The sequence below is a fragment of the Procambarus clarkii genome, chromosome 82 (assembly GCF_040958095.1).
Source record: "Procambarus clarkii isolate CNS0578487 chromosome 82, FALCON_Pclarkii_2.0, whole genome shotgun sequence".
In the NCBI taxonomy this organism is placed as follows: Eukaryota; Metazoa; Arthropoda; class Malacostraca; order Decapoda; family Cambaridae; genus Procambarus; species Procambarus clarkii.
Window position 1 is genome coordinate 9189549 of NC_091231.1, and position 12763 is coordinate 9202311.

Here is a 12763-nt window from a genome sequence, read left to right on the forward strand (position 1 = left end):
GACACCGATTTTTATTTGATTGACTATTATTTTTTGTGTTCTGTTTGACGAAAAATTTAAAGGCAATCGCCCAACTTTACCTGTTATTCTTACAGACGTCAGTTTCTGGGCTATCACTCCATGGACATATTTATCAAATGCCTTTGACAAGGCTGAACAACTGAACCTAGAACTTACACCTCTTAAAAGACTCATCAAATGGCTTTTCATTTCAAGGTCTCATGATGATCCTCATTGCACCCTGTCGAGAAACTTGGTCTGCCTCTTCGCATATCACTCTGAGCACAGCGACAATCTAATCCTTCATACCTTCTGCCTTTGATGTATTTAATTTAATATACTGATGAGACATTTATCTAAGTTACTCCTAGATACAGTCATCTAATATGTTTAGACTACAAGACTATAAATGCCTCCTTGATATGCATCCTTTCAGTTAATTCTCGCTGCAAATGTGACCATCCTATGTGAGTATGCTGTTCTTCAATCCTGGACAGGCCCCCAACTCACAATACACTATGGCTCCTGAGCTATAATCGCTCTTGCATGTAATCATGGAACTCTGTTTGTTGACTTCTCCAGCTGGCATTTCTTAATATAACTTACTGGTAGCAAACAAAATCCAACTGGAAAAGATTATCAAGGCAAAGGGGGGAACTTTCGACAAGCTGCCAGCTTCCTTTCCTCATTGAGACCACTTGTGTTAGTAGTTCTCAGGTAAATCAAGTTAAAAGTGTATGGGTACTGTAATTTGTACAGTGATTTATGATCACAGCGACCTGAGCTAAATGAAGGTTGTACACTGCTGGTGAAACATGTGTTCATGAGTAACTGCAATTTGTATAGTGATTTATGATCACAGCTGAGCTAAATGAAGGTGAAACATGTGTTCATGAGTACATAGTTCTCTATAGCCATGCATTGAATTACAAATTTATATTTATTATTAGGCTAATGGGAATAATTTAATTTGCTTATGAGAAATTTGTTCAATATATACTAGTCATGAATGTCCACCCTTAGAATACCACACCTGTCTAACACTGTAATAAAATATGAGACTTGAAAATAACATATATATGTTTTTAAAATTCAGGTCTGGTGTCAAACTTATGTCATCACAGAGTGTCAATGAGGCAGAGAGCAGCAACTATAGTCCTTGAGGTTAGTAGCATTCAGTACTCTGTCCTTGGCGTGATCCTCATAGCTTCTTCTTTACAAGTCATTTAATGATTTTTTTAATTAAATTAGATTTTCATGTCTTTCAAGAGCACAGCGGCCAGAGGTGTGGCAGTCATAAGGCCACCAACTGGGAGTGAACATACTGGCGTGGGAGTGACAACACCAGCAGGTGAAGGTCTGGCGGTGACAGCCGTGGCACAGATGGCGTGGGAGAAGTTCCCTGGCCGCTTGTGGCGCGGGCTGCAGCTGCCGGTAATGACAGTGTGGCCGGCAGGACGGCTGGGGAACTTGATGTCTGAGTACGCGACCTTGTATGCCCTGGGAAAGACATATGGTATCACGGTCAGGATTCACCCACGCATGTACACCGTATTAAGACGCAGATTCCCTCATCTGTCAATACCTCTGCTTCCAGGTAAGTTTCTCACTTGCTACTCCAGGCTGCTGGCTGTTGCTTAGAAACTACTTGTGCCTAAAGCCACGGTGTTTAACCAATCTTTGAAATTAGAGATCAACCTGGAATAACGAAAGTGCTTGCAAGTTTTAATTAGTTGCCCCAGTTATAAATGCTAGAGAGAACTGACTTTCCACTGCCATGTTCTTACGTATCTGTGATTATGAGGAAGGGATGTCTAGCTCTTTGCGCCCCCCACCTAGTAGCCTCATTGTACCCGAGGCATTATAATTTAACTCATTGAGGCCACATTCGAATTCTTTCTCGAATCTGGCCTTGAAGTAGTGCATGGAGGTGATAAAATGGAGATGGTTAGTTGTATTTGGGAACATTATTGTGACATTGTGTGCATTACAGGGAACACCAGCCTGGACGAGTGGGAGGCAGTAGGTGGGGTGAGTCTGACCAACTACGCTGACGCTGAGGCAGCCGCGGCCGGGCTCCTGGGGCCTAACCTGTTTATTATGAACGGTGAGTGTCAGGAGAGTGATCCTCGGGTGTCTCCAAGGATAAAGAGAGGTGTAAAATGTTCCACATAAACATTATGATTTCGTTAAAATGTCAAATATATTCCAGGTACGCCACATGAGAGCCAACTGTTCCACGCATTCCGGAAGGACCTTCTACGTGAACTAACCTTCTCGGACTCCATCACCAATAAGGTACAGAGGAATTGGTAGCTAATAGCTTTCACTGCAGGAAAGATAACATGAACTGGGGACATCTACGACTATCAGGCGAGGACACTGTATCAGACGGGTACAAAGGATTGTACCAATTCAAACAAGAACAACCCATTAGATCTAAATTAGCGTGTTAACTCGGTTCTCTGTGCTAGGGCCAAAGAAAACATGTTAGGGCTTCCTATCCAGGAGCAGGAATTGGGAATATTCTTAGGACTATGACGATATTATTGCTGGTAATGGGAACAAACCTGTCAGGTGAGAACTGCTTTGGAACAACAGATTATAATTCAATAAGATGACAATTTTGTGTTCTTCAAATGCAGTAAATCCTATTTAAATGCTTATTTTAAGTGATTGGATATCATAAAGACTTCTGTTGTTTTTACTGACGGGTGCGACAGGCTCAGGCCTTTCTGTCCAGCGTAGTGAAGGAGAGGACCATCAACGCCTCCAACCCCACCTTCGTCGGCTTCCACATCAGGCGAGGCGACTACAATGACTGGTTGATGGTAATCCTGGCTATACACATACTGATTGATGGTAATCTTGGCTATACACTGACTGATTAATGGTAATCTTGGCTATACTCTGACTGATTAATGGTAATCTTGGCTATACACTGACTGATTAATGGTAATCTTGGCTATACTCTGACTGATTAATGGTAATCTTGGCTATACTCTGACTGATGATGGTAATCCTTGCTATATACATACTCATTGATGGTAATCCTTGCTATACACTGACTGGTTGTTAAAAAGAACCATCATATAAACAAAACGAAAACATATACAGGACCAAACATTTACAGGACCATAACATATACAGGAACAAAACATATACAGGACCAAACATTTACAGGACCATAACATATACAGGACCAAAACATATACAGGACCAAACATATACAGGACCAAAACAAAGAATTATTAACATTTCTAAGCTCGATTCTGCAGGTTCAAACAGGTCGGGAGTCAGTACAATAAACAACCGACAGTTAACAAGGCGGAGTCCAAGAGCTAACAGCTCGATCCTGCAGACACAAATATTAAACACCTAATCTGTGAACATGTCAGTCTGTGATTCTGCCATTCTGTGAACTAATAACCTGTAAATTTAAGAAAATATTAGTATTTTACTGCTCTCATGTTCTTAAGCCTTTATGAATATTAATTCAAATAATCCCTCCGTGAGGTGATTGGCGGACGCATGCCTAGCGAGAGGTACTACCGTAGAGCCCTGAACCACTTCCGTCTTAACTACCACAATGTTGTCTTCATCGTCGCCTCCGATGACCGCCAACACATCAACCACACCTTCGCCGGCCACCCTGATGTTGTCCTGGCCCCAGGTAGGCCTACACCGCCACCCCTGATGTTGTCCTGGCCCCAGGTAGGCCTACACCGTCACCCCTGATGTTGTCCTGGCCCCAGGTAGGCCTACACCGTCACCCCTTGTCCTGGCCCCAGGTAGGCCTACACGCCACCCCTGACGTTGTCCTGGCCCCAGGTAGACCTACACAGTCACCCCTGATGTTGTCCTGGCCCCAGGTAGGCCTACACCGTCACCCCTGACGTTGTCCTGGCCCCAGGTAGGCCTACACAGTCACCCCTGACGTTGTCCTGGCCCCAGGTAGGCCTACACCGTCACCCCTGATGTTGTCCTGGCCCCAGGTAGGCCTACACAGTCACCCCTGACGTTGTCCTGGCCCCAGGTAGGCCTACACCGTCACCCCTGATGTTGTCCTGGCCCCAGGTAGGCCTACACCGTCACCCCTGATGTTGTCCTGGCCCCAGGTAGGCCTACACCGTCACCCCTGATGTTATCCTGGCCCCAGGTAGGCCTACACCGTCACCCCTGATGTTGTCCTGGCCCCAGGTAGGCCTACACCGCCACCCCTGATGTTGTCCTGGCCCCAGGTAGGCCTACACCGTCACCCCTGATGTTGTCCTGGCCCCAGGTAGGCCTACACCGTCACCCCTGATGTTGTCCTGGCCCCAGGTAGGCCTACACCGTCACCCCTGATGCCGTCCTGGCCCCAGGTAGGCCTACACCGCCACCCCTGATGTTGTCCTGGCCCCAGGTAGGCCTACACCGCCACCCCTGATGTTGTCCTGGCCCCAGGTAGGCCTACACCGCTACCCCTGATGTTGTCCTGGCCCCAGGTAGGCCTACACGTCACCCCTGATGTTGTCTTAGGCCAAGGTAGACATACACCGTCACCCTGACCTTTTCCTGGCCCCCAGGTAGACCTACGCTAACATAATGACGTAATATTACAGATTAAAAACTTAATTTACGTTTTCTAGAAAGGCGAAGATTAAGTGGTGACATAATGAAATGCACAAGTGGATGAAAGAGCACAACAAGGAGGGACAGTAAGGTATTATACATATCAGCAAAAACACAACACGGAATAATGGATATAAATAAGTTTAGATACAGGTACAGGAAAAGACCTGGGTAAATAGAGGTTTGGAAATAGGGTTATTGATCTGTGGAGCAAATAATAGACGTGGGATCAGTGTATTGTTTCAAGCGTAGGTTAAACATGCATGTGAATAAGTTTGGGTGGATATAAATAGGTGATGCCATGTCTGGACTAATAGGACACTGCTGTTTCCTTTGTTCTTATGTTCTAATAATATTAACTCACTGATGTGTTGTGTGTGTTTGCAGGGAGGTCTGCGGAGGAGGACCTGGGCATCCTGGCGGCGTGTAACCACAGCATCATGACGGTGGGCACCTTCGGGTTCTGGGGCAGCTACCTGGCGGGTGGCGAGGTCCTCTTCCCTAACACCACCTATTCCAAACGTTATAAAATGGGACCCGAGTGGATCCGGTACTCTAAACTGGACTTCTTCACACCTGTCAATGATGACTAGCCCGAGCGGTCTAAAACCTACAAAACCAAGATATTTTTAGGTGTTTCCATATTGTTTTAAGTAAGATAATTGAATTGGCAGCACTACCACAAGACAACAACAGCTGGGTCTACGTCGGGGACTGGTCGATTCGTACATAATCGTTTCGGATAATGTCGATTCGGTACACAAAAAAAACCACTTCGTTCACTGACAATTTTGCATACACGAACCTTTTCGTATATTCATATGCACTGGCTTGTCTTCGCTGCTGTTCTCATCTTCCAAGACAATAAAATGTTCTTGGTTACGGTCTGAGTTTTTCCACATCGAATATAGATGTGAATTATGTAGATATTGCCAAAGGTTTTCGCAATCTGGTGAAATATAGTGAGATTTCAGCTGATGACATTAACATTTGCAAGGGTATGGTGTACGGGTTTTTACTTAATTAAGGGTACAGTTCCTAATTGTCCAGGTAGGTTTATTCAAGCGTTCAAAACCCTCAAAAAAGATAACTCTCTACACATCACAAAGACTGATAAATCCAATGCTGTTGTCATCATGAATAAGGATGACTGCGTCCAAAAAATGAACCTGTTATTGGATGTCAGAGATACTTACTTACCGGTTAATAGTGACCCTATTAAAAAAGGTATTGCTCATTTGAACAAAACTTAAAACATTGCTCAAGAACGATAAGGAGTTGATGCCTAGTGAAAGGGTTTTTTAAGTTGTTCCAAATATGTGTTTATTATTATTATTCGTGTTGATTTATGGGTGACGAAAACAAATATGTGTGCGATCCGTTCTCTGAGCAAGTGACCAGTATCTGTCCACGTCCGCGCCGGTCTGGTCATTTCTAACACGACAAGGCAAGTTTTCTGCTTGAGAAACCCCTATACATATATTATGTTAGGCCGTAATAGACTCGGTTACGTTGGTTTAGATAAGTTACGTTATGTAGATTTCAAAACACGATAGCGAGTGAAGTTGTGTACGATGTGACTTGTATGCCGCCGCTGTTATCCTCATGTTGGCGACTACTCTCCTGGCTCCCCTGTGCATCACTGTTAAGTAAGCTGTGTATGATCCTTGTTTTACTGTAAAAAAAAATTATTTACAGAGCTATAACCGCTATTTCTAGCATATTAAACCATTAATGATTTAATGAAAAGTGGAGTTGGCTACCCATTCCATGGTTTAACTGTTGGTGCAACTTTTCTGCAATTTAGTGCAATTCCATGCTACATTAATTTGTGTTCATAAGAGTGCTACAAGCCTCTTCTGTGTTAAGAGAAGGAATATGTATAAAGTTGTTTTCAGCAGTCAAAAAGTTTCCTACAGAGCATTTGTCACACTCCCAAGCTTTGATTCTGGAGTTGTGTTCACTTGAGTACTGAGTCAGACATTATTCTAACATATAACAATTTAATTGTCAATTACTGTATATTGACAGTGTTCAAGCATTTTTTCCTAATCATTCCAGCACTTGCCAAAAAAAGTAAATTGCATTTCTCCAAGTTGAAATTGATTTGATTTTAACTTTCAAAGATTCATGTAAATTTTGTTTTAAATTATTGTTTCAGTAAGGCAGGCAGTTTCATTCATTTAATTAATGAATTTAACTTAATTGAGTGATTTCTTAAATACCAGCCAAGTATCCACATCTTGCCTCTGATTATTAGATTTTAGTGCATGTTAGTGCTCCAGCATATATTTTTTTACATTGATGATTATACATCTTGCCATAACTGTATTTATTTCAACTTGATGTTCTTAGTGTCTGGTCCAGATAATTGTATATTTTTAACAATTTCAAGCTACATTGAAACCAGGTTGTCTATTGTTTGTGGGACCCATTCATTGAGTTCTTACCTAACCACAGTTTTTATTAAATTTTGCCATTCATTTAGTTGAGCCTAGCCCAGCATTTTCTCTTGTGTAGTATTTTTCTTTGTAATTGTGTACATAATAATTAATAATGTATATAATAAGCAAGTGTCTCACCATGCAAAATCAAGTGTCTTGATTTCCACTTTAGTTACCATGATAGACTAGGAATTGACAGGTAATAAGGCAACTAGAACAATATTATAAATTCACCGCATCAGATGCTGATTATTTGGCATTTGCTAGAAGATCCTCTGTTAATAACATTCCAGGTGACGCAAGATTAGCAAGTGATGAGAAAGCATTTGTAGGTATCCAGTCACAGCATTCAATTTTGTTTTTCCGTCGTATGTTTATCAACAAAAGAGACTCAGAACCTACAGATAGTGTATCTGTATGAAGATAAAAAAAGAGATAAACTCGCTTATGTTCATGTTCAAAATAAATTACTATAACTGTGTAAAAAGAACGTACTCAACAGGTTAAACATTACAAGATGGTTGCTTCATTAGTACTCAAGTTATTAACATTACAATCACTGGACATCATACTGCACGCTAATACTGTGCTAAGTAATAATCTCGTATGGTTTAAAATAAAACAAATTTCGTAAAAGTTTTACATTCATCTGTTAGAAAAATACATAGCTTTTTGTTATAAAAAACATATACAGACATTAAAAATATTAGAGTTGATAACTCGTTTACATGCATCACAAGCTTATTCTCAGGCCTGCACATTCAGTGAGGGGGAAGGGGTCCTCAGTTTATCTGGTACACACCACACTACAGGAACAACAGAGACAGGTATTAGAGGGGCAGGAATGACTGCCTTAAGAGTAAGAAGAGAAGTAGGGAGAATTTTGAAAATGTCAGTGGAGAGAGCAAAGACCCAATTCACACTACATAACAGTCACATCAAAATGAAATCCACAGCTAAGAAACAGTCGATAAGACTGAAGATAAGGAAGGATAGATTTACAAAGAATGACAGGTGCGTGCTTTAGGAACTAAACAAGAGATTCAAGGATATTTTTACAATAGTAAAAAATATACTTAAATACAATAGTAGGTACTTGTACTAAATGACGGTTTCAAGCCAAGCATTGTGGGAGAATTTTGCTATTACCAGAGGTGAAATAAGGAGGCATGTGTAGAATGCCTCCTTAATCAGATTATTTCAGATGCATATTCCATCTCTTGGGGTGACCGTAACTTTTTTGTTTTTTACCAATGTCAGCTAAATGAATTGGGAGCCACGCAGTGCTCTAGGTAACTAGGTAACTTCTACTGAAGTCCGTGTGATGGAAGATCTTACTTCTCTGCACGAAGCGATATGCGTGTTAGTGGTTTTCCAAGAATAAAAATACCAATATTATGTAATCTCACAAACCCATTGTACCATCTTGTAAATAAATTATTATTATTATTATTATGATTATAAGTGTGGACGTGAAATATTTCATTGATGTCAGCTCTGTTACTGCACATCTCGGCCCAGTCAGTGAGACTTGTCAGTTTATGGAGAACATTTCACACCCAGTCCTCTTGAGAGCCACTTTGTAACCAACGCTCTGGAGAAGTCAATATTAATGTGGATTCTTGCTAATGCAAAGAATTCTATAAGTTAAAGATACAGGCATCAATATTATTTCTTCGACATGGCTCTCTTGCTAACATGCAGAACAGAGAGCCATATCGGAGGCAAGGGTCACATGGCACTCTCTATGATGCCAAGATTGGCATGCCCAGTGCTCGTACGGCCCTTGTCTGTTTCCCGGACGCTGGAATAGGCATCCCGCACCTCGTCTTCTGCAAGAGGAGCTACGTTGGTGTTGTGTAAGTTTCCACAGGGGGCAGCTTGCTCGGCTGGTGTAGGCTGCTCTGCAGTTCTCGGTGAGGTGCTGGAGGAGACACCTGGAGCGGAAGTATGTTCGGTTGGTGGTGATAGTCGAGGCTTTCCTGAATGTCTGGCAAGTAGAGAGCTTGAGGGATTAATCCCTAGCGCAACTTTGGTATCACTGACAAGGGTGGGGTTAATTGCTCTTGGTGGTTTCGGTGGTGGTGTCATTTCTGAAGACTTTTTGTTTTTCTCCTCTTTGGAAAGAATTATAACACTCGTGCTTTTGGCAGGCTTAATGTATGCTGTGGCACCTTGAGACTCTGTCTGGCCATCCTTGTGTAGTCGAAACTCTGACATTTTGTTATTTTCATTATTGTCAACAAATCTCACAAGTTTTCTACTATTACGTGTCTTTGAATTTTTGGTCATACCTTTACTGGCCTTAAATGTCTTTGGAGAATTTGTTATTCTTTCGGCACTAGCAGGAGCGCAATTAGGGGCATATACATCGGTGCCTTTGGTGAGAGGCATGAGCGAAGCATCAATCTCCGTGGTGTGAGGCCTATCTCTATTCAGGGGATCGTTGCTGTGGGCAGGAGTGAGACATGGTGCTACCCCAGCTGTAGGCTGCCCTGGCTCTCTAGTGGGCACTGCTCTATAAGTGGTTTTATCAGTCCTTTGGGGCCGACCCACTGGTGTTGAGTTAGTCACCTCCACCACTGACTCCACATCAGAGTCACTGCTGGGCTCACTTTCCTGAGGGAAGAAGAAACTACCTTAGTATGTCCTGATATTTATGAAAGGTTAGGATAAAAATGTTGTGGATTCCTTCTCACATTGGCCTGCAGGAACACGATAAAATTGACGCCCTTGATAAGGTTGCAGTAAATAAAGACAGTATTGAACGAAATCTTGAGCTATCAAATAGGTCCCTTAAAAGTGTCATTAGACGAGAACTCCTGGATGGATTTGAAGAAAGTAGAACAGTGCAAATTGGAACTAGCAGGTCCATTGTTTATTACAATGAAATGTGTGAAGTAAAACATGTGTATGAAGAAAGTAACAAAATAAGCAGACTAACAGACGTTGTCACAGCTCGAATAAGACTTGGCTACAAGTATCTCTGGCAGTTCGGCTTGTATAGGGATCTAGATGAAGTAAAGTGTGTAGACAAAGACAGGGACAAACACTCGAACATTATAAATCTAAACTCACGTTGTATGATATGGCAACCTATCTTACTACTAAGGATAAAAGACCTGAAATCCTTGCACTGTATCCATATTTCGCTCCCAGTAGATAAACGACATATAAGATTAAGAAACAAATAGTTTATTGTAAAGACTAATAATAAACAGCAGCTCCCCTATGACTGTAATATCTCCATTGCTCAAACAATTATGTATTAGCGATAAGACCTACCATTAATGTATAATGACTTACTGTAAATATATAGCTATTGAAATAGAACATTCTCTTTAACTAGCTGACATTGTAATTATAAGGTGTGAAGGATAGATGAAATTGTTTATGTAATAATCACCGTTGTGGTCTGATAAAGACCTTTAGTGCCCTCTGTAATGCTTTTTGCGCTACGGCTCACAGGATGAGTATGGGGTGCACAATTAACTAGCCGCCTCCGCGGCAACAATAAAAAAATATAAATTCTAATTATATTAAAGAAATCTAAAGTTCCAACTAAAAGTAAATTATATTTGGCATCTTTTCTTTCAGTACATTAGACTACCGTGCTAATATTTATGAACATTAGCACAGTAGTCTACGTCCTAGCCTCACAATCGAAGAACCCGGATTCTAACCCCAGGCAGGACATTAAACAGTTGGATACATTATATTTTACCTATAATGCCTATGTTCACCTGGCAGAAATTTAGGTACCCAGGAGTTAGGCAATAAGTGTAGATTGCATACTGGAAGCCTCGATAAGTCTAAGTACCGACTTCCCATTCCCGATAACTGTAATTATCAATTATTTCTCGTACAATTGGCATCGTTCTCTACTCACACTCGGGGTTACCTGGGTGGGCAGCCCGTCCTCATCAACGAAGGACAAATGATCGTTAACCCAGCTGCCAAACCCCCTGTTTATGAATGAAAAACAGTTTACTCACGACTTACAATTCTTGAAAGTGCTTCGCTGGCGACCTTTGTTCAAATCGCAACTCTGTAAATGTTTCACCCACGTACTACAAATACAAATAATCGCCAACAGAACCTAAATACCTAACCTAACCTATGCCTAACTGTACATAGCACTTTAACATATACTGTACATACAGTAGTTAATACTCACATGAGATACTGCTGCTACCTCTTGAGTATGATCAACACATTTCACAACTTGTCCATTTGTATGTTTAGTGTTTGGGAGTGTTTGAGTGTGCGTCTGAGCTTTGGTCTGTATGTGTGTGGCTGTTTGTGCACGTGCGTGTGCCAGGGACTGGTGTTGGTGGTGTGCGTTGGCCACCACACCTAGACTGGGGTGTTGACACTGGGACGAGGACACCAGGTCTGGGTCGTAGCACTCCCATCCATCCCCGGCTGAAGTTACCGCCCGCATGTGGTCGTGCGGACCATTTGCGTTCTTGTGGGGAGGAGCGTGTCGAGCGATGACCACACTCACCACCAGGAGCAGCAGCAGCACAGCGGCCACGCCCACCACCGCTCCCAGCATGGCTGGAACACCGACGGCAGCGCTCTCCGTGTCTGAAATGGAATACCATAATAACATTTGGCCACCTAATGCCTGTCCTTGAGGGCGTAAACACGGAGGTCAGTCAACAGGGAACACAGAGTGAAGAGGTAAGGTAATTATCAGGCGAAAGCCCTAAACTAATACGACTATATAGCACTTGGAAGGACTATGAAGATATGAGATTTGGGATAGGGGGGGAAGGAAAGGAATGGTGCTCACATTCAGATGGTAATTTATGGAACGCCGACCTGAAAGAAGCGAGACCGTCGCTCTACCAGCCAGTCCAAGTGAATAGAAATACATGACTTTTAATGTCTTAACCGAAACCATTGACTGTTAAAGATTATTAATACCCTGACACACAACAAACACACATAACTGAGGCCAAGACTAAATATGTGTGACATCACAGTAAGTTGTCACTATAATTTAATACCCAGGGTATTAACTTATATATATACGCTATATATAGTGTATATATATATATATTATATATATATATATATATATATATATATATATATATATATATATATATATATATATATATATATATATATATATATATATATATATATATATATATATAGAGGCCTTCAAAGCAGCGCCTCTGTATTGTGTCACGACGATTCCTTCCGATCTCCGTGCGATCACTTTTCCAGCCTACGACTGCACATCGAGTCAGCTATCGATCGGTCTGTGTGCATGGGAACAGAGCATCACATTTTATTTAGAAAGCTTTATTCGCGTTCTTTAATGATAACAAATCTATATCCACAAAAATGTTAGCATAACTATTCAGCATGCTAACAACACAATTCTTAACTGTGTAAACTGAAAAAGGAATGACGGGATGTAACTAATCTGAGGAGAGTAACGCTCGACGGTACTTAAGCACGCAGACAATAGTACCTACTGTACCGTGGGCTGCACGGTGCTGGGCGCTGGCGGTGTGCACCTCCAGACGGAGGGTCTCACTCCGCCCTCGGGCATTGAGAGCGGTCACGCGCAGCGTCACGCCCGTCCCCCCTACTAGTCCGCCCACAACCCACTCTGGAAAATCACTGTAAGGAAAAACAAACATTTATTTACTTCCTGTCAATGGCTGCACTAGACTATCTCATAT

At 42.0% G+C, this 12763-nt stretch overlaps 2 protein-coding genes across 8 annotated transcripts in view; one reads left to right on the forward strand and one right to left on the reverse strand.

Annotated features, from left to right (window-relative positions):
* The first annotated feature begins 1299 nt into the window (after positions 1-1299).
* LOC123764311 (galactoside alpha-(1,2)-fucosyltransferase 2) lies at positions 1300-7713 on the forward strand. Its single transcript, XM_045751909.2, has 6 exons — positions 1300-1597; positions 1994-2107; positions 2213-2298; positions 2724-2831; positions 3517-3673; positions 5002-7713. Exons 1-6 carry the CDS (start codon positions 1384-1386, stop codon positions 5205-5207), a joined length of 885 nt encoding a protein of 294 aa, XP_045607865.2. The 5' UTR covers positions 1300-1383; the 3' UTR covers positions 5208-7713.
* Positions 7685-12763, reverse strand: part of LOC123764307 (uncharacterized) — a 275355-nt gene continuing 270276 nt past the window's right edge. For 5 of the 7 annotated variants that reach the window (XM_069316081.1, XM_069316083.1, XM_069316077.1 and 2 more), the window contains exons 11-13: positions 12550-12701; positions 11236-11648; positions 7685-9677 (exon numbers count right to left, since the gene is read on the reverse strand). In XM_069316081.1, the coding sequence (XP_069172182.1) occupies positions 8790-9677; positions 11236-11648; positions 12550-12701 (1453 nt within the window). In that variant the 3' untranslated portion in view covers positions 7685-8789. The remainder of the gene's footprint in view (positions 9678-11235; positions 11649-12549; positions 12702-12763) is intronic. The other 2 variants (XM_069316078.1, XM_069316079.1) reach the window with 1 other exon arrangement.

Coding starts and splice junctions, on each gene's coding strand:
- LOC123764311 (XM_045751909.2), top strand. CDS start 1,384: ATGGCGTGGGAGAAGTTCCCTGGCCGCTTGTGGCGCGGGCTGCAGCTG. Junction 1,598..1,993: donor GTCAATACCTCTGCTTCCAG/GTAAGTTTCTCA, acceptor TGTGCATTACAG/GGAACACCAGCCTGGACGAG. Junction 3,674..5,001: donor TGATGTTGTCCTGGCCCCAG/GTAGGCCTACAC, acceptor GTGTGTTTGCAG/GGAGGTCTGCGGAGGAGGAC.